Below are 26,634 nucleotides of genomic sequence, written 5' to 3'. Positions count from 1 at the left end.
TTCTTAGAAATCAGATGGGAAGACAAAAATATTTTGAACTGAGAAGTAGCAAGCATTTCCGGAATTCAATCTCCTCCTAACTTCCTCATGAGTATCATTTTGATTTGTTATTGTTGTTCCCAAATATTTGAATTTGTAACACTTTCAAAAGATTTATTAGCCACCCTAAGATAATTTTGCCCGCCTGCCGCTGACAACGAGATACTAACATGTACTTAGTTTTTTCTGAATTTACTTCCAGCCCCACTTGTCTACCAGCCTCTAGTAAAACTTCTGTGTTCCTCTTCATTGTATTTATGTCGTCCCCCAATAAATTAACATCATCAGCAAATGCCAATAGCTGATGTGTCCCGTTCAATTGCAAACCCTCCTGCCTAGCTTGGACTTTCCTGATGGCGTATTCTAGCGCAAAGTTAATGAGCCAGGGAGACAAAGCATCTCCTCGTTTTAGACCGTTCTTGATGAGGAATGTCTCAGATACATATTTACCTACTCGAATTTTGCTACAGGTTTCATTTAAGCACATTTTTATTAGACTCACCAGCTTCTTTGGTATACCAAATTCAGTGAGAATATTGTATAACTGCTATTTCTGCCATACCGGATATAATGGTTATAAAGCTGTGACTCCCTGATGTGAGTTTTGTTTGTGATCATAGAGCGTGTCATGTGAAAACCGGCAGGACAGGCTTTACATTATGCATCATATCCCTGAACCAAAGGTCACCTTTTTTGGAGGGGAGGATGATGGCAGCTTGATGGATAGTTCAATTCAAAATGGGCATCAAATTCTTTTACCCACCCCAAAATCCTGTGCATGTTTAAAACCACTACTTCCTATTTTTTCGCAGCTGTTAATTTGTTACATTAGCATTTTTTAATATTTCGTAAACCTATCCAGAATTTAAGAAGGTGTAGGGCGTGAACACTGACCAAACTCCCTCTGTCTCAGCTGCTTGCAGACACTCAGTAACTCTTCTGCGAACACTTTGGTCGCCGCAGGTGTACGTTTGGCAATCCCTGTCTTGCATGATTCAAATTTGTGTAAATTGTGTATTTCATAAAGGCAATTGGGAGCGGATCCATAGAGCAAAGTAAGCAAATGGGTTAAGGTAGCAAGTGTAGAAATATTCAAAGTGTGTGATGTTTGAGTAAAGTCACACAGAATTAGTAGGAATTCGGAATTAGGAAGCTTATTAGAATTAAAATTAGAAAATTCAATTGTGACACTAGAATTTTTAATTCAGAAATCAATTGTAGATGAAGGTTTCTTTAACTAAATTAAGTCATTGCATAAGGAGTGTTGGATCATTTGATTGTTGTTATGTACTATTGAATTGTTTACTTTCAGCTGATGGTAATGCTGAAAAGCAAGTAAGAAGAAACCTAAGGTAAAACTTTCGAAATATTATTACATTTGTTCATTTGTTAAGATTCGAGTTCATTAATAATTTTTGGCATGTCAGTAGAAATGCTTTCCTGCGTGTCACTTCTGACATGTTTGCCGATTGTTCGCCATCACTGGAATATCGTGATGAAATAGTCAGTAGTGCCCAGTGTCAGGTAGTTGAACTTTTTTGTTTTGATTCCACTTTTTCCTTTATTTTAATTTTAAATTATTTTATTATTAGACCCTTACATGACTTGCGCATTTTGTTTGCGAGTTCTGTCTTATTAACTCCCAGGATCCATGATTAGGTTTGTGTTCCCTAGAATGCATACGTACCTGTAAATCAGGAGCAGAGCATTCATGTTGAAAGTAATAGTCTTGCTAACGTTTTGAAAAAAATATTTCTCACAAATTTAATTGTGATACATTTGTATGCGCGTGCCGTGTTTTGACTTGTGATTTGTGTATCGTGCAGGATGAAGTACAATGTTTATACTCTGCTGCCAAAATTTTCATGACCCCTGCCTTGGGATTTGGTCAACACACTTGAATGGTCCTACACGGTTATTGCTGTACATTTTGCTCTGTCCATCAATCAGCTTACACCAACTCCTCTGTACGTGAATGGATTTGTGTGAAATTTTAAAGATTGGATAATATCGATTATCATTTTTCTTGAATGCTGCGTACATTATTATTAGATACTTTCAGTAAATATTTAGCCAATTTTATAGCCAGCAACAGGATATTCAATTCTTTCGGAAAAATATGTTCTTAAGTGAGCTGTGCGTTAAGTTCATGAATGCAAAACATGTCTGTCTGTGGGAAAGTGTGCAATTTTCCAACCTCACTTTCTTCTTCATCCAGTGTCTGACGTACAGGTGAAAAAGTTCTGTTACCGCCTACGTAAAGTATAGGAATGTTTGTGTAAATTATATTAGTGTGCGCGCTGTTGTTTTGGTAATGTTGCCAGTTCCAGTGTGGTTTGAAACATAGAATTTGCAGGAGTAACATTTATTAACTGTATTTTGTAGAGATTCCTTCACTTCTTCTGTTAATCTCTCCTGTACGTTGCAGATGTTCTCCTATGTGACCCACCCCATAATGAATTGTTGAATGATGAGAGATAACTGCTTCTTGTAGGACTGCCCAGTTCTGACAAATCCTTCAGTTACAGCACTTCCAAGCATGAGCAGAAATATTTGCAGGTGTTCCTTGTTGTTAAGTCACGCAACCTGAACATTAATATGGTGTCTGCCACAGACCATTCTTGGAATGTTGGTTGTTTACGGAGTCATCAAAAGGAATTATAAAGACATGTATATATTATCCACATGTAAATGTTTCTTTGCCTTCAACTTTGGTGAATGGCTCCTTCGTCGTATTTTCACACTTGGAAGTAATGCAATCGGCAGGAAGCGTTTACAGAACTTATGTCTTCTTAAATTATTATGGCTCAACTCATTGACAGACATCAGCTGGTACGCTTACACTCCTGGAATAATTTGAATGTGCTTTTACGTCGTTGATGTCAGTATCAGAGGATCTTTTGTGTAGGGAGTTTTGTGGTGATCCAAGGACGAAAGCAGTGAGTTCTGCACACTGTTATTGTTCTTATGGTGGCTTACCACTTCGCAGCTTATTATTGATACTTCCTGTCTCGAATAACTTACATTCCCACCTCAGTTTTTCACTTTTGCAGCTCTATGCTTGTGAAGTCTCATTTGAGAGCCATTACAGATTTTAAGCAAAGTTTTGCGTTCTATGAGTCAGTGCACTTCTACTCACTCTTCAATTCTGGCCTCCATTTTCTCATAAAATTTGCACAAAAAATATTAATAACTAACTAACTAGATGGCGTAGAGAACCCGAAGGTTCATCACCGAATTAACCAAAGCCCTTCATCGATCTTTGTCCTGAGCCAGAAAAATCCAACTGCCTTTAACTCCTATAGATCCAACCTGACATTATCCTCCCATCTATGTCTAGGTCTCCCCAGCAGTCTCTTCCTTTCAGGCTTTCTGACCAATACCCAGTGCACATCTCTTGCCCCATCCATGCACCGTCCATCTCATTCTTCTTGATTTGATCACTCTGACAATATTGGGGGAGGTCTACAAACTTTTAAGTGAAATAAACAAATAAACATAATCAGACACAAAATATGGAGATGGTAACTGGACTTCTTACGAGCGCTATACATTTCTTTAGTATTTGTCAGGTACTACCAAATTATAATATGATTCACAAAGGGTAGTTTCTGTTAGTCACTGCAGATGTAGCCAGTGTCAAATATTTTCAGTGCAGATCATAGTTGCATACAGCAGATAAGGAGTGGCCTCCTGATTGGCTCTGTCACATTTCCACGTTCCTCTTCCTCCTTTTAATTCTACCCTATCCTTCAGGGCTAAAGAGCTCAGACCCAAACTGCGTACATCTCAGAATTTCTGTACTTCTTAAATTCGCAATATGCAAACTGCACACATTGAAACAGCTGTGGTGGATGCAGTCAGGTGCCCGACGTGAGAGGCGGATAACGTACAATCTTAAGGGTAATATGTTATGTATGAATGAGCGTGTTCTCTAAATATTAATTTGTTGAAACCTAGCAGTCATCAGCCTGATTGCTTTTATTTTAAAATTTTATATCAAAACCATTGCTTTCAAAATATTTTTGTCTGCGGAACCCTCTTTGCCTCTAAAAACAATGATGAATTCTCAAACCAAGCCAAGCTAAGATGCACATATTTATGGAAAATACACAAAGAACTGGTTTTAATATGGTAGTAAAAGGTAAAGGAAGCTAAAATTTCCCATGAATTTTCTCGTAGCACTGATTGGAGTGATGTCCACGACTGATATTAGCTGAATCTTGGGGGGCGGTGCTATAGAATTGGACTCATGTCGTAGCAGATTTTGCATTCTGGGAATATTATTTTGCTTAAGGAGGTACGTAATTGAAAAGTATAAAGCAGCCATCATTTAAATACTACTTGATGTAGGGAAAATCTTTATCAGCCTCAACATTATGTTTGCTAAGATTCCCAAAATTTGTGAAGTTTAGAAAATATTTATTTTCTTGTAGACTGTAACTGAAATGTCAAAGATATGTTTGGGATAGTTGTCAAATTTATAACTTTGACACGTAGGCATTTATATTGAAGTTCCTCAACAGAAAATGAATTTTCAGAAAATGTGGGATTCACTGGCCCTTCTGTTTTTTCTCTTTGGTGGTTATCAGGGAATTTGTTGTTCACTTAGCCTCAAGCAAAAATCTTTCTTTCATCAGTTTGTCTTATTTTCTAAGAGTTCATTTTTAAATTTCTCTTAGTGATATATCATAAAGGGAAAGGTTATTATTCATCTGCCTAAAAAATTATACCAGGATGGTATAGTAGAATCATGCTCTGACTGTTTTACCCCCCGTTGAATGGTCTGTTGGTCCAAGTGGGTAGGGGTTGGGGGTGATCTTGATGACATAGCAAATGAAAGAGTCCCTGCCCCTCCTGGGAATTAAATCCTGGTTGTCCAGCCCATAACCAATGACTTCCTTAATCCTTAGATTAAATAGTGACCTTTAATAATGATTCTGTTGAGATTTGTATAGAAATGTTGGCTCTCAATAGGATGTCTAGAGACGTAACTCTGTTTAAAAAATGTGAACCAAAATATAACTCGCCTGTAACATTGCGGTGTAGTTTTCAGACTGTCGCTATTTTATAAAGTTTAGTTATAGAAATATCGATGAAACACAAAATGTGAAAGGAAGTTCAGTGTTGTGCCAAATTCGTCACTCTGCACACTTCTCATCAGTATTCTAATTATTGTTGCCACACCCCATATACAGCTACTTGTCAGTGTCTGTGATTCATCCCTTAAAATAGTGCTTGATGTTACATGTACGTAAAAGTCTAGTGAAGTAAGGTCTGGAGGTTGAAGTGACCAATGTTTAGAACAACCTCTTCAAGTTTTCTACCCTGGGAAATGCTTATCTACGCTTTCACGTACAACCACTTCGCTGTGAAATGGGGCTATGTCAAATGGGGAGATTCCTGTATTTTCATTTTGTGGTAGCACGTAAGTTTCAACACCTCTGGTATTGCTTATGGAGGTTTAAATGAGTATTTTGCAGGACAGGAAGAGGGAGTTTGAAACCTCAGCCACCTTAGTCTGCAGACCTCATGCCCACATGTCTATGTAAATTTTGAAAATTGATTGCATTGGCCGTTTGAAAGAGAGAAGAAAAGATCAGACATATTTTGAGAATGAAAGTCCACGTGTACTCAGTTGGGTGGCAAACGCTGGAATACCGGCTGGATGTGTATGAACTCAACTTTACTACCACAGGCAAGCTGTCAGTTTCTCTTTAATTCATGTTCTGACTTTAATGAGTACAAAATAACAAAACTTTAAAATAGCACCATCTCTTCAACAAGAATAGTTTCCTTAATAAAAAATGAAGTTTTTCCAGACAGGCATGGCATTTGATAAGAGTTAACGTGTGAAAGTGTTTACTGGCAAGTCTTGAGGGAGTATGAATACTTGATTCAACAGTGAGAAGAGTGCACAAAATCTGTGTATGCACACGTGACATCTAATCCAAAATGGGAGCCAGACTAGAGAACTGAATGATCATTGTTTGATGAGATATTGGTTTCTCGACACAGAAGCACACCCCCTCCTGCCAGCAAAACAATTCAGAAGAGTCCCATCAACAAAAAATACTTTTGTGCCAGTCTTCTGGGCTGCAGAATGACTCCTGTTGGTGCACTTGCGTGTCGTCAGTGGTGAGACAATCGGATGTTAACTGTGTCACGTTGAAGAACCTGTGGGAAGAGGTTTGTTGAAAGAGACTGAGAAAGATGCGAGATGGCATGATGCCACACGCAGCTTGGCAGGCCCCGCAGCAGTTCCACTGGTATGCGTCGGAGGTGTTGCGACCTTCTGCGCGTGGGCGCCTCTGATGGCATTTATTGTGTCAGTGGTTTGTGAATAATGATGTTCAATAAAACCTTATTGGGTGATCAGCTGTGTCATATGGTTAAACAACAAAACTGACGTTTCAGGGACTGTCGCTGTCCCCATCATCAGGGTTCTGATGTTATTGTCATGATGATCACTTGGGTAAATGTGGTTGCCCAGGGTTTCTTTGTGGAGGGCTTCAGTAATTTGGTTCCCTGCTGGTGCAAGTGCCGTAACAGGGATGTTGATTGTGTAGGAAAATAAACTACGATGTCTGCATGTGTGGACGCAGTTGTGTCTCTGTGGAAGTAAATGTCATGCCACAGTGTCCCAGTGCACCTTACTTTCAGAACAAGCCTTGTGACTAAAACACCAGTGATGTGTTCTGGCACGTGAGAAGCTCATATAAGTTCTTTTACACCATGATTAACGCTGCTTAATAAGCAAGTATAATATTATGAAGTACTGAAAAACACATATTAACATTGAAGATGGTACATACCAGATGCTGTAAACAGCTGTTGTAGGAAGTTTCAATCATCAAAAGAGTTTTATGTTTTGTTCAGATTCTGCAGTTGTGTTCTGTCATCGATACATTCACTAACAGGCATTTCTGCTCTGTTGCCAAGCAGCAGTGATCAACAGTCTGGTACATATATTTCTGATTTTAAAAGCAAATACTTCTATAGAATGTATTGGTACATATTTTTGTTCTTTGAATCTACTACTGCTGTAATGACTTCTGTTGGAAGGAAGTTGAAGCATGATGAACACATCATCGGTGCTCAGAGAACACATTTATCTTAGCAGTAGTTGCCATCATCACTAGTGAATGTGATTGTTTTTCTGTATTGACCTTTTGAAACAGTAGCCAAGTCCCTCATCATCTCCAGTTCCATACTTGAAAATGTTTGAGGCTTCGCTTAGGTAATCTTGAGGCTAACATTTTTTGTTTGGTGTTGAGTAATAGTGTATGGCATCTTATTTTGTTTTGTGCTTGGGGAAGATGGGATTGCTTTGGAGGCAAGAAACAGTTGCTGAAAGCCCACCATTGTTCTATAACTTTTCTATGTTTTAAACACATGGCAGGTCTTTCAGGCCTGCCATCTGTTGTGTTGCTTCCTCTCTTTGAGGACAGAAAAGTGCCCATGGCATTGTGAATTGATTATTACATTTCGTATGTTGTGTCTCATTTAATTTATTGTTTTGTTTCTGTTTACATGTCAAAATGGAGAATTGTTGAATGTGTTTGGTGTTCTGGTATTGGAAGTTTAAATTGTTAATTTTTGTTTTTAGTTTTAAGACAGAAGATCCAAATTAATGTTAATATGAAGATTTGTTCTGATAGATTTAAATGCATCTGGAAACTGTCTTACTGTCTGCAAGAGCAATGTTTCCAGAGGGTGAATATATTTCGTTAGGTATCCATTTACATAAGAGAATAGCATAGTCCCTGTTTAATATGTGCTGTGTTATGGCGACCAGATTTTAAAAGAAAAGTGTTTAGAAGAGTCACACACATGAAAAAGCAATGTGATTTTATTTTATAAACATAATTTTGCAATAAAATGTATCAGGAAAAATAATTTGTCATTTCACATTCAGGAATTAGGTTAGGTTTACAGTGGTAATTGCCAGTCATGATCACATGCGAGTTTGTAAATGTTAGTATGATTAATGAATTTCTGAAAACATTTCTTTTTTTTTTAAGAGTTCTTGTGCGACAAAATTGGTAGACTTGGTAGATTCATTAACGTATTTTTCTTGCATTTGTCCCTTTAAAAATCAGATGTCTGATCACTGCATGCTATTTGAATTGAAAATTAGATATTTCACCTTTCATGTCAACTTAAGTGTATTATTAATTATTTTCATAAATTATGTTTTCATTGAGTAGCAAGTTTAGAGTTATTTCTGGAGATTGACAATTCTGCATCTTAGTTACAATTCACAAGCAGTTAATTATTACGTGGATATGGATTTTTGTCTTTAATCAGATTTCATTGATTTAAACTGAATGATGAAATTTTTTTTCACATGTTAAAATTTGGCCACATGTCAATGTGTGAAAGAAACATGTCTTGCCAGTTTTTAAGAGTTAAAGACAAATATTGTTTTTCAGTGACATAAATTATTTGATAACCACAGATGTTCAAACACATTACACTGCACGTAACTTCATTACTGCTGTGTTCTCTGTGGTTCAGAGAGAGAGATGACAACGTCTTGGAGCAAGAAAGTGTAAAAGTTTAAAGTCTCCTCGTAACATACTGATGCAGGATTGTGTTCCGTTTAAGGTTCAGCAAGCAGGATGGCCATTCCAGGTGAAGATTATTGAAATTTTTGTCTGTTAAGACCAACATCTGCTCAGAAACTGGATATGCTTTAGAGTGTATTGATTATTTTAAAAGGAAATCATTTGTTTTATTTTCAAAGTTGCATTTTTCTAAGTTGAGGGTTTGATTTTCAGATGTTGTAATTATACTCATTACATCTTGATGATTATTTTTTCTTCTCTCTGTTTCTCCCGTTGCGCTGGTCATTCAGGAGGAAAAAAGGTGAAGCGTTTGGAAGCAACTGTTGAAATCAGCACGCTCTCACTTCCATAGTGCACTTGGTACAAAGCATGTTAAAAACTCTTGTGTGTTCACATGTCAGTCGTAATGAGCATGATCGAAAGCACCGTAGACAGTTTGGTAAAGGTAAACAAATATTTCTTAAATTTTATGCACTGACGCAAGTACACAGCATCTTTTAGAGTTATAAACGACATTGTGGTTAAATTATACAGAATAATAAAAAATATGTACCAGTAAGTTCATTGCAGGCCTAACAAAATTACATTGTTTTGTTCCACTCACTTGTCTGCCCCTTATTATTACAGTTGCAGGCAATCAGAGTGGCGTAGGTACTCAGTGGTAGAGTGCTTTTGGTGGCCTTCTGGGTCATAATGTTGGTAGACTAGTAGGCAGATACCAGCATTCATCCCTGAAGATGAAAACAGAAAGTTCCTCTGAAACATTGGTATCTAGAAGACGGCAGTCTTCTGGGATGTTGCGCTGTGTAGTCTGGTGGATATTGACCAATGTTTCAGAGGAATTTTGTGATTCCAGGGTGATTTCTCTGATGGAATGCTAGTCAGTACGTACGAGAGTGCACAGAGGAACATCGCAGAAGACAGCCATTTTCATGCTCATCACCATGAGATCCTGAAATGTCAGAATTGGTATCTGCACACAGGTCCATATGACATTACAACCCAAAAGACTACCATCAGCGTCTCTGATAAATGTTCAGGGGCAACAAACTATGTCAGTTGTGGACAGAAGCCCAGTGTTTCAGAGACCATCTCCATCATAAGGGAAATGAACATAATTCGTAGAGTCAAGGTGCCCTGATTTATTCTGGGAAAAAGCTTTAGGAGAGAAATTATGAGATTAGTCATTAGAATGACCAGAATAATGTATGTGACTGTGGTCGCTGGTGCCCCATCCAAAGGATTTTTCTTTCTTTTTTTGTTTATCATGGTTCTGACTGACTAATAAAGGAGTGGCGTCTGCTTATTGAGCCATGGCTTGTGCTTGCAATGTCAGAGCCACCTTGTAGTTCGTAATTCTGAACCTGGGATTCGGAAGAGTTTTAAAAATTCCATTAAAGGCGGTATTAAATGTTGCTTGGTATTATAATTTGTTTATGAAATGTTTGCCTCCACCACCCGTACACTGACTGCAAAGGTGCTGTATCATTTCGATCATGTTCATGAGTGCTTGCTTTTTCGCTGTTCACCATTCCATCACCAGTTTCGTGATTAGATATGCACAGTCGTCTTTTGAATAGTTTTAATCGATGCATATGGGTTGATGTTTTTGGGTTTATAAATGCAGGTCTCTGTGATCAGGTCCTTACAGCCATCTTGTTTCTGTGAGACCTGTCGCCAAGCTGCTGCACCTCATTCTGACATAGAAGTCATGTTGTACAAAAGTAATGAAAAAATGAGAAAGTCGCATTTTAGTCGTAAAGAAAACAGCCAACACATTTTCTCTCAAGGTACTACAGTATTTAAGGTGATGCTTTATTGTGCTCATTTGAATGTGTTGCATATAACTTCTGTATCTGTGAGGGAAATTTAAATTTTTCACCATGGAGATTATATGAGATTCAATCAAGAAAAGTTTCCAGAGGAGGTTTCATATAGGGGAATTAAGTATTGTTACTTGTTGCATTATGAAATTACTGGTGTGGTTTAAGGATATAATCTTATTGGTTCTGATCCAATGTATTTGTCATATTAGTGCAAGGTTTTTTTCCTGTTTTCTGAACTGAAAATAATCTTAGAAGGAAAGATGCTTCATCAAATGACAGGAATCATTCAGGTACTGAATGTTATTCCCAAGCAGAGTACGATATGTGCTTTAATAGATGGCAGAAGCAATGTAAATTTAGATTGTTTTGACTTTTAGTTCCACTGACCAAAAGATCGGCTGTTTATTACGGACCTCATGTCTTGATAAGTTTTTAGAAAGAAGAGGAATATTTGGCAAATCACTGTTACACATTTAATTGTAAGTTTTTAAAATCAACAGTGTGATATGGACTTTTTCACGTGCACCTCAGAAGAGATGGGTATTGATGGAGTTTTTAAGGAATTTTTTCTTCTGTGTTGTCATTTTGATTTTGCTTGCTTTTTACATTATTATGTTCATGTGTCTGCATGATTTTTGTGGTGTTGTCTTGTGTTTGTGGGTGAAGTTAGGTGGACCTGGTGTTTTAGAGTTAATGAGCACCACAATTTTTGTTATGCCGATAATGGAATAATTATGTTCTCTTCTTGATCGTCACAGACTTAGACAGAGCCGAATACCAAGTGTGACACTCCTAGGTGATGCTTTAAAGAGGACTCGTGCTCAATTGACAAACTGGTTGATGTCAGGACAGTGTGGTGACAGTGAAGGATCTCGCGTAAGCAGCAGCAGTGATGTGGCAAGACATTGGCATCCAGAGTACATCGGAAATGGGAAGAGTCTGGGCCGAATATCCCGAGCTGCTGATGGCCGTTTTGTGCTTGCTGACTCATCACGCTCCTCTGCTAGTAATAGTGTCACCAGTAGTAGTGATGACGGTGGGTTCTTACCCCATAGAGGCAGACGAAGGGCCTCGTGGAGACGACCGCTAGTGGGCTACCCCAGCCAGTTGAGCCTGAGGTCTGATGGTTCTGGGGAAAGCGGGGTTGGCGGAGGTCTTGCCGCAATCCTTGATGCTCTGGGAGGCCGGTCATCCCCACCTCGCTACCAGCACCAACTTCCTCTAGTCCCAGCTATTTACTCACCACCTGTTCCTGTACCCAGATTGCGGGCCAGCTCTCCTGCCACGCCTGGCTCTCTGCTCACGACTGCCTGGTCTCCAAGTTACAACTTCAGTGACTTGAGCTCAGTGCCCCAGCTCAGCTCTGTGGACCGCTCATTGCCCACTGGCAGCACCTTCACCACAACCACACCCCCCAGTTATCTGCAGCTGCGCTCAGTCCATGAACGCTACAGCCAGGAGTTGCCCTCACTGCGAGCAATCCACGAGGAGTCGAGCCACTGGCAGCAGCAGCAGCAGCAGCAGCAACAGCAGAGAACAGTGACTGTTGCTGCACCTCATCTCATCACACCCCCTTTGTTTCTACCAGTACACCCTCTGGCCACTAGCTCACCTCCAAGAGTTCGCATCCCACCGCCACGCCCACCCCTACCCTGGGCTGAAGATCTGGTCCCTCATCACCCAGGTCATGGGACTGGCACCATAGCAACTGCTCGCCCTCGTGCCAGACTGCCACCACGCCATGCTCGTCATGCCCGAAGTGCACCCGAACTTGCCGACCCAGAGCGCCACGATGGTCTTCTAATGGAAACTTCACCTTCTAGTTCCAGTGGGTTTGGCAGCAAGAACACATCACAGCAGAACCAAAGTTCTCAGTCTGGAAGCACCAGTGCCGAGTGGCGATTGCCTCCATACAGGCCGCCCCCCCCACCACCTCCACCACCACCTCCTCCTCCTCTACCACTGCAACAAATTCTTCGTCCATCTCATCCCCCAGCTCCACCACCCCTGGTTGGCCACTGGCTCGAATTCACTGCCGGCCTGCAAGACACATCACCACCACATTCAGAACCTGGACATCTCCGCAGCTCCAAACCTCTGGACACAAGTGTAGATGGCCATTATGAATTTGATGCCATATTTGCTGCAACACCTACACCATCAACACCTACAGGGGTTCGCACTGCCCTGCCCCGGCAGCGGTTGGGTAGCGGCGGAGAAGACAGAGGTATCAGCGATTCCGAGATATATTCTGCATCCTTTTACCCGCCGCGACCCAAGAGGCCTTCCAAGTATGATAACATTGAAGCACGTGTTCAGGCAATGAAAGAGGAATTCCACGAATTCAGGAAAAGACAGGCCAAACGGAGACGGAGTGAAGAGCTTGAGAGTGCGTGTTGAGTTTCTTTTTTGCACTTCATTTATGTCCATTGGTTCGAGCAGAGCAGGCATATTCCTTCTTAGGTTTTGTTAAGGATATCAGAATGTTTGGAAAGTCAGCTTAGCGTCACTTCCAGAAAAGAAGCTCTAGCTCTGTCTTCTGATTATTTTGCACTATTCTGGCTTTCTTGAATGGTTTATATTAAGATGGATTTGGCACCGTGTGACCCTTCGCTTTGTATGAATATGTCCCAGTGCACCGATGCACACTGCAGCCTTTACATCCAAGGTTCCTTTAAAAGCGTTCCATTCCTGTGCTTCAGGCTAAGTGCTTCTACCTTCATAGCACAATCTGGCAATCATTTCACATTGCTTAATTTGTGTGGCAAAAGATCTTGGGAACTTGCGTATGAATTTCAAATATACTTCCCTCTGTAGTGCTCTTACAGTACTTTTGTAGGGCATTATTCGTTGTCTTTTATTTAGAAATTAAACTTTTAAAATGAACTACATTTTAGAGACTGGTTCTATCTGTCTCCACGTAAGGCGGTGCATACTAGGTGAGCCTGTCATATAAAACTGTTCTTCATTCGCACAGAGGCAGGGAATGTGAAATGATATAGAATTAAAAATGGCTGTCTTCTGGGTTGTTGCACCGTGTAGTCTGGTAGAAGTTTACTGAAGTTACAGAGGTCCTTGCTGCCTCCATCATCACCCTGATGTGGAAACTTCAAATCCTACATATATAAAATTAGAAATAATTTTCCTCATGGAAGGTTGGCACTGAATTAGTCCGCCATATTTATGGTCATACTGGTGCTTCTGTCACCTCCCTCTGCTGAGCACACTTCTTCAGAAATGTACTGCAGATTTGCCTGAGGTTGGCAGGGGCCAGTGATGGTCATAAGGTCATAACAAATGATGTCTTGGAGGCTCTAAAACCAACCCATCCATATCTTGTAATGATGTGAATTGCTGGTGTTTGTTTTAACATCTTTTCATGGCTGCCAGTTTTAGATGCACTCTCATATTTGTAGTCATTAATTGTTTATTGGAAAAAATCTGAATTTGTCATTTTGTAAGTTGTTCAGTTCTCTAGAGCTCCGGTTCTGCTTACGTATTAAAAATCGTTGAGCACCGAGTTGCTCTCGGTTTCATTATAAATGAAACCGTGCTTATTCGTTGTCTAATTCCTGAGGTGAGAGATGTAAGGGCTGTGTTGTGACAAAACAGAAAGTCGGACTACAGTAAACTCTTCGTTTAACAAATGTCATTTTTACAGGCTTACCATTTTTATACATTTTTCTGAACTAGGTCTATGTGTAAATATGTTCATAAGTACATTAAATTTGTACTTTTGGGACAATGTGAAGTTCATATAACAACAGTTTTATTTCATTCTCTAACCTGCATTAATGTGCTAGTATAAATAATTAAATAAATAGAAATACCACTTGCAATTTACACATATTGCTGCAAACTGAAGCTCGGGAGTCCGCATTTTAAGTTCTAGTTTTAAGAAAGAGCCTGTAGTTACTAGTTCTTACATCACTTTAATAAACATTTTCACAAATTGTTTTAATTTATAGATGAGCTTAAATTTAGAAATATATTTATTATTTGCAAAATGTTGTTAAAACAATAATTAGCTCTATGAAGATTCAACAAAATTGATCATGCATGCATTTTGAGGTTTTCAGAGTGACAAGTATTGAAATGTTCATCTTTTGGGGATGCTGTACCATCTAGATTGTCAGTCAGATTCTACCAGACCAAGTGGTACGAATCACATAAGACAGTCGTCTTCATATATGGATGGGTTTGGCGAGGCCGCAATGTAAAAATACTGCAGAGTCGATTTGTATGTGACTTATGAAGATCCCGCCCGGTCTCTGCCACAAATTAAGCTCTGTGTTTGTTGATTAACTGATGTCACCACATGTCCACGACAGATAAGCCATTCAATTTCCTTTGCTACTGGTGCCCATAATTTAAAATGCTATGATAAATAGCTGTAACGTAAGTTGGTAACAATTTAATTGCATTTAGTTAAAAGTGAACCAGAGAGTTGTCATTCATCTAGCACACAGATGTCTGCCCCCTGAGTAAAGGAATCACTAGGCCTGTCCAGTAGCAGCAGCACAATTTAATTAGATATGTAGAATAACCAAGGGGGGGGGGGGCAAACATGTGGCATTTATTGAATTTATGAAGTTCTTAAGTATGGTAGTGCTTGAAGTCACTTAAAATATGGAAAAGAGTGTTCAAGTGCATTAAACTGAACAATACTCAAAACCAAATAATTACAAGCGATTACAAAAACTGGATATTATTATTAATATTATTACTATTATTATTATTATTATTAATAAGTGTTGTGAGTTTCAAACAAATTAAAGAATAATCAAATATATTAAAACTTTAAATGAATGAGTAGCGGATTGGTACTACTACGCATGTTTGAAATGAACGATATTGGTGAAGATGGTTGTGTGTGTGAATCCATATTGCTGTCTGTGAAAGTGGTTATTTAAAATATGAATGAAAAGGTTAAAATATTAATTATCCTCTAAGTATGAACTCCAAAGAACACAATTACAATGGAAGAGAGAAGGAGTAGTAATATAAATGATTTGTGCATTTATTCACACACTCAATTGCAAGGAATTTAAGATTGTATATAATATTATTCTGTTTCTGATGTTGTGGCTAGAAGCGGGCAGAGCTCAATTCTAAAATGAGAGGAACATTTAAGGAGCAGAAACAGAGGAAGGTTTTCTGGAGATAACTCAACATGAAGAAATACAAAGTTGTTGATGTTATTTCACATAATAATTCTAACGCTTTATCGTTTTATCTTTCTTTATCTATAAAGAAATGAAAAAACGGAAACATTTTCCACACAGGCTGTTGCAATAGATATTTATTATTAGCGCTATTGCAAAACGTGAGCGAAAACAAGAAAATTTTGTTTGTTCTATGATATGAATTTTGCCTGCTTTATTTTTAATTGTTAATTTAGTTAAGTTTCCAAAGTACAAAGAGAGAGGAAAGAACTTGAATATTGTTGTTATTATTATATTATTTTGTATATAATTTAATACCATTAGCATATCACACAAATTGCTGATGATTTGTTTCTTTGTATTTACAATTATTAAGTTTCACCATCGTACATCTGCATTTGTACACGTTTCATCATCAGACGGCGGCACTCTTTAGTGAAATTTCTCGAAACAGAGTAAGGAATTGATAAATATCATTGCACAATGAAATATTAGACAGGACGTCATTGTATGGTTGGGGACACTTATGCTTGTCTGTTTGTGATGTCCTTTAGAAAACTTGGAATGTATCCTAGTCTCAGTGTACCTATGTATATTCACGTCCCATTAATTTTATTCCTGTCGTCTTTCTCTGTTTTCTCTGCTACTTAATCTCTGCCACTGGTAACATCTTTCGAGGTACTTTATTGTGTCGCAACACATTTTAACAAAGCATACTGCAGAATTGGTACTCATTCTGTATTGAATGTTTAAAGGAGAGATGATGCCCGTATGCATTTTTCTTGTAGATTTGGATGAGATTCAATATCTGATGTCTACATTAAATGTTGTGAAGACAATTTTAAGTTCATAATGATCTGTGATTATAAACTTAAAATTTTCTTCACAACATTTATGTTGGAATGAGGTATTAAAATCTCTGTTGTACCGCAGGGCTCTCGGTTGGACTCTATTGTTGACAGCTGCTACTGTGAGACGCAGTGAGCTGGACTGTGCATGAGATGAGATATGTGGTCAATGAAAGTTAAATAACACACGCTAGCTTCTCAACATGGAGACCCAGGTTCATCCTGTATGTCTTCAGGTGAGAATTTTGATGGACAGAATGTCAAAAGAATTTTTTTCCACCCAAGTTCTTACATTTTCCCCCCACTAATCATCATTCCACCATCGCTCCATGCTCGTCTATCACCGCCCAATGCGATGAGCAATAGTCCTGACCAAACGGCACTTTATCATACCCTCTGTACTGAGTTAGGGGCTTCATCCGTGACCAGCATTTTTCTGGTCTGAGTAAAGATACTTTCTACATATTGTGGGCCAAAAATAACCCCCACCTTAGAGATTCTTTGTAATTCTATTCCAGTACGGATGTTGCCATCTGACGGAGGTTCTGAACATCGATAAATCAGCCTACTGCAAAATATGAAAATATAAGTGTTAAAATCTGTCATGAAAACCTTAAGTCAGAATTGCTTCACAGTTTAGAGAATTAAGAAGTTTTCTTGACATTACTGATTCTTTTTTAATTTCCAGAGTGTGCTCTACTGACTTCCTTTTCAATTCCTTGGCTTGCGTCTCCCCAAAATGCTCTCTGAAGAGTCTTGTTGTTTCTTGGTTTTATTAATTTTTTCTAATGAAGTGCTGAATGTCAGGATTATTGTTATTAAATTGAGAAGCGCGTAGGAGGAAATGGTCATAGCCGATGTTAGACTGTTCACGCATTTGCCTGGAAGGAAGAAAATTCACTAAGAACCCGCTTACAAAGCAAAAGGTCATATCTCCATTCTGCACTTTTTCTTGTCTGACGAACGAAGTTTTGTTCTTCAGCTAACGGCAGTTTGCGCTCAGTGCAAGAGGCACATTTACTTTCTTGTCTTTCGGTGCTAAAGTAATGTGCCGAGGAATATGTTACCATTTGCGACGGATTTAATCAAATGACTTGTCTTAGGACAATAGTTATAGTTCTCACTGTTTTCATATCACAGAAGGGTGAAAGGTTGGTGATTATCGTTATAGACGAAACTGTGAAAAGAATAGAGTTTACAGTAAGGCTACTGATTGAGTTGTATGAGAGAATAAAACCTGAAATAGTTTACAGACATATTTAGCGTTAATCTTACAAATATTATATGCGATGTTCAAACTTTTTTGGGGACACTTTTAGTAAATTCTTCAAACAATTGTAGTTGTATGTGATACTGCCTGTTGCTTGACAGATTTAACAATTATGATGTATCTTCATTTACTTTGGGATAATGTTTGGACACAGATTTGGAATTCAATTTAGTTTGCTCAACAAATAATCATTTTCTGTTTTGAAAGCTCCTGTCTGTTTTTGTTTTTTTTTTGGGGGGGGGGTGTTATGTCATTCTGTCAGTTTAACAAAACTTGCTCCATTTTTTGTATAAAATAAAATTTCTGTTTGTTGCATTTATTCCCTTCCCGACCCAGAAATTTGCCTGTCAGCCCATGTTGTGAAATTTGTAGCAGAATGTTAAGCTAATATTGCTCAGACACTTGATAACAACGAGTTAATTCTTCCTCACAAAATCCCAAGATTCATTTTTTGTTGTGCTCTTCTTTGATGGTATACAAGTTTCTAGTATCTTAGTCCAAGGAGCCAAGCAACCTAGCTAGATAATGTTACGTAATTTTGACAGAATAGTTCAAAGAATTAAATCACAATCCCTAACTAACTAACTAACTAACTAGATGGCTTTAGGAACTTGAAGATTGATCATGGAATTAACCAAAGCCCTGCACCGGTCCCTGTCCTGGGCCAACAAAATCCAGTCTCCTTCAACTCCTATCTCCCATGGATCCCGCCTGAGATTATCCTCCCATCTACGTCTAGGTCTCCCCAGCAGTCCCTTCCCCTCAGGCTTCTCAACCAAAACCTGGTGCACACCTCTTGTCCCATCCATGCGCGCTACATGCCCCGCCCATCTCATTCTTCTCGACTTAATCACCCTGACAATATTGGGGGAGGAGTACAAATTTTTAAGTTTCTCATTGTGCAGTTTTCTCCATGCCCCATCATCTTCCCTCTTAGGCCCAAATGTCCTCCTCAACACCCGATTCTCAAACACCTGCAATCTGTGTTCCTCCCTCTGAGTGAGAGACCATGTTTCGCACCCATACAAGACAACATGCAAAATTATTGTTTTGTATACTTTAATTTTCAGGTTCTTAGAAATCATACAGAAGACTTTGAACTGAGAAGTAGCAAGCATTTCCGGAATTTAATCTCCTCCTAACTTCCTCATGAGTATCATTTTCATTTGTTCCCAGATATTTGAACTTTGTCACAATTTCAAAAGATTTATTAGCTACCCTAAGATAATTCTGCCCGCCTGTCTTCTGCTGACGAGATACTAACATGTACTTACGTTTTTTCTGAATTTACTTCTAGCCCCACTTGTCTACTAGCCTCTAGTAAAACTTCTGCGTTCCTCTTTATTGTATTCATATCGTCCCCCAATAAATTAACATCATCAGCCAATAGCTGATGTGTCCCATTCAATTAAAAACCCTCCTGCCTAGCTTGGACTTTCCTGATGGCGTATTCTAGTGCTAAGGTAAAGAGCAATGGGGACAAAGCATCTCCTTGTTTCAGACCGTTCTTGATGGAAAATCACATAGTTCCTAGTAAACAAAAAATCTAAAAATTGTGAAACTGAGGGAGTGAAATATTCCGCAGAAGGACTGCTGGGTTTATTAATCTCCCATCTTGATCTGCTTGTTAGATCTGATAGTCCATGGAATATTACAGGAGCTAACTGAGAGAGAAAATATCTGAGTGTAGGTGACTGTGGCCCTCCTGATTCTTTAAAAGATTTTACAAATATAAAATAAGAAAAGAAGTACATGGTTTAATTTTAGAACAAGTAACTTGTTAACTGTAGCCAGTATGTTAAAGGAACACTGCCTCCCAGAGATTATACATTCTGTCAAAGCACTAAGAAGTTACCTCTTAAATATTATATGGAGACTGGAAGACAGAAGTAGCAGTTCTGGGTGTTAGGCTTTCAAATATACAGTACCAGAAAATCTGGTTACGGCCCCATCGTATGTTATATTTATGCATATAAGCTACTAAATATTTCTGTATGCTATTTTCATTGTGCTCTTTAAACTACTCATTGCAGCGGTGTATCATATTTTGTGAAAAGTGTTCAAATTGCAAATATACAGTGGTTATTTGGTAGAAAGTGAAGTAATGTTAAAAACTGGAACTTGTGCTCCACAGAATTTTTAAGCTTTCTGTTTCAGAATCTACCCAGTGTTCAATATAAATTTCTTTGCCTTAAGTTAGAGACATAAAGGACTTTTTCCTGAGTCCGTCACTCCCAGCTTTTTGTATACCTGTAATAACTGTTCATCCACTTTATATGTAAGTCGTCATATCTGACATTGCTAAGTACTTGTGAACGATGCACAAAAGTCACAGTTCCTCTGTACTCTTCTGTTCTACATGTCGCAGACTTGCAGTTACGTTGACTAAAGCGTCTTCTGGGTATCGCATAATGTCAAAACAGTAAAAATTCAGGATTTTTAGAGAAACTTATTTGTCTTTCCTTTAGATTCAAACAAGGTCTTATGAAAAGTCATTAATTTTATAGTTCTGCTAAAATATTGTAAAGACCTTAAGTCTAATATAATTACCATATTACAAGCCATACACATTCTTGAAAGATATTTTAATCTGTAAGTTTCACAGAACAATTTGAAGTAGGTGTCTATTTTTTTTGAAAGGTGGCCAAGGTAGTTAATATGACTTCAGCCTCTGGAATAGACTCTACTAGAAGCATTTTGAATGACTCAGATAATTCAAGCAGATAAAAATAGCCAATTGTTAACATGCGTTTTGGTAAACGAGTGGATACAGTTGTAAGTGTAGGTAGAGTTTCATGTTTTCTGTAGTGCAAGGACATGGGAGCAATTTGGTGATTTGAAAAAAAACTGTTTTGTTTTCTGTATGGCGCTGCGTCTTGAAAGTAAGTTTAGTGGTGTGTTCCGCCATATTGTGGAGTTCTTCCTCGGAGCCCGACTGGAAAAGGACCGGTGCTCAGTTCAGCTCCAATCAAGACCGCACTAATATGGCGCATACAATTTTAATAGCCAATGTTGCATTGAGAGCTTCTTAAAAATTCTGGGTTATGGAGCATTCATTGTGTTTTGGACAGTACTGTGATTGGAAAATGCATTTTTTGGTCCAGTTTTAATTCCTAGTTTGAGATGTACATAGCCAGATTTGTACGAACATGTCAGGTCAGTGTGTTATGTGTTCAAATAAGATTTCTCCATTCATTAAAAAAATGATAACCTAAAGGAGACTTTTAGTATGTACTAGCATGTTATATTTCCCTTGTGTAAAGGCACTTCTTACACTCGGTCATAAAAATAAAAGAAGGAAACAGATTTGGAGAAATGTATTGAAAGAAAAATATGTAAATCTTAATAGACATGGACATTTGTTTCTTCATATCTATAAGATAAAGTTGCTTAAATGACTACAGTGGTAAAGTAAAGTTAAGTTTTAATACAAATATGTGGAAACAATGCATCGTGGTGACTCTCTGCATGTGCACCGATCTTTTAATGAGAAACAAGGAGCTAGAATCGTTGTAAACTCCTCAAACTTTTAATTAATTTTGTGATTGCCACTTCTGTTTTCATTCTCTAAGCTAATATAATCTGGCAGTACAATTAAATAATATGAAATAAAACCTAATTTATTTCAACTGAAATAGATTATTTCATTCTGCAGTTGTATAAGTCAAAAATTGATATTGAACTTTCAAAAAATCCTAATAGCAGTGTCACATCTTTTAAAGCATCGTGCTCTTTGACTTGTAGTTCTTTCCACTCTGAGACTTGAAGTTGTAATATTATCTCCCATTATATTTGCAGCTTTGTGGAACAAGCCAAAAGTCATTTTGAGCATTAATTTCTGCAAGAGTGGAATCCAGCTGCACGTCATAACCTATTCAACATACCCTGGACCTCCTTACTCTAAAGAATTTCTAACAGAAAAAACAAATCTATATGATTGGCATTTATAATGTCATTGGCGTCTTCAGTAAGAAGTAACATAGCTATAGACTACAAAATTACAGGGAATAATCCAGATTTTGCAGATAGGATTATTACTTTTACATAGGCAAGTTTTCAGTCTGCAGATTCTTAATTTTTAAGTCAGCCCTGGCAGTGTGTGCAATTCTATGGAGTACTGTAGTTACAGACTCTGTTGGTACATTCATTTATAGGAGCTGTGCAAATTCAGAGGCATGAGAATCATTGAAGGCTGCATGTAAGACCATAACATGAATAATTGTTAGGTTAGGTTTGATTCATTATGCCAGTTGTTGGTGTTTATTTTATTTTTAAGAATCATTGGCCATTTTGTACAACAGAGAGGAAGTTTTTAAAACTTCATGCTTGTAGCTCACAGTTAAGGATCCATATTTGTTATTTTATCAAAATAGTTTAATCTTTCAATTACATTTGTATCATCTTTAGTGTATTTACAACTTATTGACACATTCTAAATAATAAAAATGTAAATCTAAAAACATTATCACTTTGATACAAATTTTAATTATAGAATTTCAAAGTTGTTATTTTTTGTTGTTGCAAAAACTGGAAGTTATGTTATATTCTATATTGCTGGGATTGTGATAATGGCCATGTAAGGTGTTAAACTAAAATTAATGACAAATCTCATATTCTTTATGCATCCTGTGGGCCCAATATTTGCATTGCTTTGCCCTGAAGCGTTACCTTTGAATTACAGACTGAATTGTGTTGTCTTTTAAAGTGCTGTTTCTTTATGTACAAATAAGCTTCAGAGATTACAGAATGTGAAGTTCTTGGATATCAGTGTTATGCAGAATTCCAGAATTTTTGTCACTGGAGTATCAGTTTTTCAGAATTTCAATTATATATGTCTCAGTATTTTAACGTACTCGTCTGTACCTCCATATTACAGAATTTTAAATATCTGGGCACACTGTTACATATCTTTTATTTAGGTGTCAGTATTAGAGGATTTTTATGTCTGGTACAGAACTTCAGCGTGGGTTTCAGAATTAATATGGATTTTATCGTTACTTATTTCAGATATCTTGGCTTGCTGTTGCTGAATTCGTTGTGAGCCTTGACGTCTCAGAATTTCTGTTATCCGGGTAGAGTTTCAGATATGTTACGAAACTTCATGTATCTATGTCTCAAAGTGTTAAAACTACAAGCAATAATTCCTTGCTGTGTTTCATTTGCGTATTCTTTTCTTCCCTTGCCGTATATGGAACAACCTGGCACTTCAGTTTACGTAGATGTTACTATTTGGTATCACCAAATCAACTCTAACGTAAGCTGCTTTAAGCAGAAGATATTTTAAAAATGTACACGATCTATAAAAGGCGATCACAGAATGATTATAAACCCTTAGCACCAAAATGAAGAGCCCCATGCATTCTCGTTGATTTAAATAGTTTGCTTATATGTTGTCGATTAGCACGATCAAGTGAGAAGTCAAATGTTAAATTGAACGAAATGAACAAACTCTACAGGCAGAATGAAAAGTAGGTGAATTTTAATATTTCAAATTTGTAAACATGAAAAACAAGTGTTCACATATAAAAAGAAGCAAATGTTGTGAAAAAGTTTTGTTGCACACTGTTGCCATCTATAAAATAATAAATTAGATGATACAAACTCAAACTACTAAGTGAAGAACGTAAGATGTTCATTGTCATTTTCCTGTCTGCGCTCCCACTTGTCCACCGACATCAGTTGCAGGATTTTTATGTCGGGGAAGCAACTTGTGGGTGTGGACACCGCATGGCATGTCCTACAAGTAACCTAGACATAAAAAGTCTGGACTGAACTCATGGACGTAGTCTTCCCAGAGTAGCTGAACGTTCCTCTGTCTCGAAAATTGCTTGTTCCTGTGGAAGGTTTTCGTCGCTCCTGCTGAACATTTCAGTTGAGTGATTGGCATTCCTGCTTTGCGCTTTGGGGGTTCTGTGTTCAAATTTCAACTCTCCTGATGGAAGTTAAGGGTTCCTCAGTCCCTGCAGACAAATTCCAGGAATGTGCTTTCAATTAAGCCATCACTGGTTTCTTCCATATTCTTTCCAATTCACTAATCATCTTAGTATAGTGACTGGCTATGGACTGCGGTTCGATCCCGGACAGGGAGTATAGTACTTTTCCTCTAGCCTCTGTGTCCAGGCCTGCTCTGGGGTCCACCCAGCCTCTTCTGCAATGGGTACCGGGATCCTTTCCCAGAGGTAAAGCGAGGCCGGGACGTGATGCTGACCACTCACCCCCATCTAGTGCCGACGTCAAGAATGAGTAGGAGCTGTACCGCCACTACCCCCAAGCGCCTACATGGCGTATAGTGGGACAGCTTTACTTATACTGATCATCCCATCATTTAGTGCTTTATAATCATAGTAATTGAAAGTGATGTTAAACCATGAATTAAAACTCATTTACCACAAAAACCTGCCATTAAACCTGACAGTCTTAAATCGCGTATCTTCATAACTGTGGTTCATCAACAATTGATAAAATAAGATACATTTGCACACTCTTAGTACAAGAAACTTTGGTCAAAGTGATACGTCTTTAAATGTGGTGTTACTAGAAACTACTTTTTCTTAAACTTTGAGGTGGTTGTTGCAAGTATTAAGATAACTTCTGTTCTGTCATCTTCATGTTATTTGAAGTTTCTAAAAGAACAGTCCGTATTTTGAAGTGAAGTTTGACTTTTAAATACACCGACATCATACTTATGTTGGGTGCAATGAAGATGTATTTTCAATGTTGTGTACCAAAATTTGTGATTTGAATTTGGCGGTATATTGGTGGTGAAGTTTTTCATATTTTAGTTCAAGCTGTGTTTTGCAGATGGAACTAGATGTCACTGGCCGTGACTTTCGTGGATGGGTTAGTTTTGGAATGAAATGCTGTTTGTTTCCTGTTGCGAAAGTTTAATTATGCTTTTGGACGTGTTTGTATCGAAATGAAGGTGTTCAAAAAAAGAATGTTCAATGGAAAAACGTTCACAAAGAATCAAAAAACTGTCGTGATTTAAAGAATTTTCGTACTAGTAATAATGAAACAATAATACGTCAAAACATTGGTGCATAGTATAAACAGCGCATTTTTTAATAATAATTATAATGTAATGTTTAGTTTGTGGAATTTTATTCATGTCACAATGCTTGTGGAACTGTCCACATCACTCAAGAAGGAAGTAAGTAAGAGTTTTTTGGTGGGTTAGGTTTGCATGTGGCTTCAACACCCATATTTGTGAAACAGATAAACTGGGTGATGCTGTGTACATAAAGAGAAAATTTGCATATCAGGGACTGGAAAATGTTTTTGTTTGACTAACCTTTCTGCTACCACCACAGCAAGCAACAAGCTCCTCTGAAATGTTGGTAAACTTCTACCAGACTGCCAATGCTACAACTCAGCAGAAAGCCATCTTGATACTTAAACTACGAAAACCTTAAATATCACAAGATATGCCAGGGTTGCCATTTGTACACCAAGACAGTGACTGCATAATTGTGTGAAAAATATTGGGTCTGTGGCACAGAATCAGTTGATAGTTATGGGTGGAGGTTATGTAGGGATCTGGAAGGAGGTGTGACATAACTCGACTCATTCATCCTTGAACTCCAACATCCCGTTGATAAGATCCCCTACAGGAAGTGATTTGACCTTTAATCCTACGCACTTGGACCTTAAAATAATGTTAAGTCATGTGCTCACTCCTCAGACTGGTCATCTTCCACTTGTTATCATATAAAAGAAAGATATTGTACTATTATATTTGTCATTGTACCAGCAGACTACGAACTGTATACTTATAGAAGACTTACTACAAATCTGTATTTCGAAATTCTAAATAAACCATATCTTCATTCTTCGCTGAACTTCTAACTTCACGATCTCCTTCGACTCTAGTCAAGACAGAGTCCTCATCCCACAACAAATTGGACACTTACCAACCTAAATTAATATTGTTTGTCTCGGCTACGTGACATAAACTGGTGGCAGCGTCGGGATTGAAGGAGACTTCATCATTTACTTGTATTATTCAAGAATACAAGTCACAACTTCACTTCAAAATTTTTCGGCGATCAACATCGAGGTGTCTGACCGTCATACTTCACTAGTCCTTCCACCTGGTGACTGGGAACGTCTTTTCTTCCTCTACCCGGAGGCCGACGCAGCCCGTCCGTCTTCTGGCGTCGAGTAAGACCGTCGACTATCGTTCAAGTACCGATTGGGGTCCTCGAGGGGACATTGCGCAACCCAATAAGCCTGCAGCTATCCTTCTTCGCGGTGGTATTTGCCTTCGGTGGTGGCTCCGAGGAGTGGTCTTACTCCCTTTCATTTTTCAAAGTAAGTCTTCACCTTCATTGTGCATTGTGTAAAAACTATACATATATAGTAGCATATTTTAAAATGTCTATTCCACAACCTCTAGACCCTAATACTGTAGCAAGAGCTCCAGCTCTGGGAGCTGACGAACAGATAAATCAAGTCCATTACAGGGTAGTCTCTATAGATACAGCTGTAAAGCTGTTAAGAAGTACTTTCAATGGTAATCCAAACGAGTTACAGGAATTCATAGACAATGTAGAAAACGCCTTCAGCGTTCTAAATCCAGTAGATCATCCAACATTTCTCAAATTTGTTTTGACTCATATCACAGGAGATGCAAAAACAGTCTTAAGTTATCGCACTATCCCAGAGGAATTACAGACATGGGAGACTATTAAAGACAAATTAGAACTAAATTATGCTGTTCAACGAACACTTGATTTTTATGCCAACAAGTTGTTTACCAGTAAACAATCGCCTAATGAAAATGTAACGCAATGGGGAAATAGAATTGAGAAGATGACAACCGAATTAAATAAAGCCCTTGATAGACAAATGTTAACTTGGACACCTGAAATGCAGGATGGAGGAAATAAAACAATTTCTTTGCTTAGCAAATGTTGT

The 26,634-nt window shown here is 38.1% G+C and overlaps 3 protein-coding genes and 2 long non-coding RNA genes across 22 annotated transcripts in view; 3 read left to right on the top strand and 2 right to left on the bottom strand.

Moving 5' to 3' along the window:
• Positions 1–23,325, top strand: part of tutl (immunoglobulin superfamily member turtle) — a 171,210-nt gene extending 147,885 nt beyond the window's left edge. For all 18 annotated transcript variants that reach the window (XM_087361314.1, XM_087361316.1, XM_087361322.1 and 15 more), the window contains one exon: positions 11,194–23,325. In XM_087361314.1, coding sequence (XP_087217440.1) covers positions 11,194–12,835 — 1,642 coding nt within the window. In that variant the 3' untranslated portion in view covers positions 12,836–23,325. The remainder of the gene's footprint in view (positions 1–11,193) is intronic.
• LOC110834910 (uncharacterized) lies at positions 5,741–11,198 on the bottom strand. Its single transcript, XR_002544723.2, has 2 exons — positions 6,855–11,198; positions 5,741–6,216 (listed from the first exon to the last, which is right to left on the bottom strand). It is a non-coding gene; the product is annotated as an uncharacterized LOC110834910 (long non-coding RNA).
• Positions 23,181–25,245, bottom strand: LOC110834911 (uncharacterized). Its single transcript, XR_015538807.1, has 2 exons — positions 25,010–25,245; positions 23,181–23,678 (listed from the first exon to the last, which is right to left on the bottom strand). It is a non-coding gene; the product is annotated as an uncharacterized LOC110834911 (long non-coding RNA).
• Positions 24,547–26,634, top strand: part of bdl (borderless) — a 26,783-nt gene continuing 24,695 nt past the window's right edge. The window contains exon 1 of the mRNA XM_022074556.2: positions 24,547–24,868. The gene's annotated coding sequence lies outside the window, so the exon portion shown is untranslated. The remainder of the gene's footprint in view (positions 24,869–26,634) is intronic.
• LOC147871365 (uncharacterized) overlaps positions 25,243–26,634 on the top strand; it is a 7,471-nt gene continuing 6,079 nt past the window's right edge. Inside the window, exon 1 of the mRNA XM_087361324.1 lies at positions 25,243–26,028. The gene's annotated coding sequence lies outside the window, so the exon portion shown is untranslated. The remainder of the gene's footprint in view (positions 26,029–26,634) is intronic.

The sequence above is a fragment of the Zootermopsis nevadensis genome, unplaced genomic scaffold (assembly GCF_977971745.1).
Source record: "Zootermopsis nevadensis isolate Lab colony 2312 unplaced genomic scaffold, Znev_1.0 Znev_ptg000057l, whole genome shotgun sequence".
Lineage (NCBI taxonomy): Eukaryota > Metazoa > Arthropoda > Insecta > Blattodea > Termopsidae > Zootermopsis > Zootermopsis nevadensis.
The sequence above is the reverse complement of the archived record's forward strand: the minus strand, read 5'-3'. Positions and strand labels throughout refer to the sequence as shown.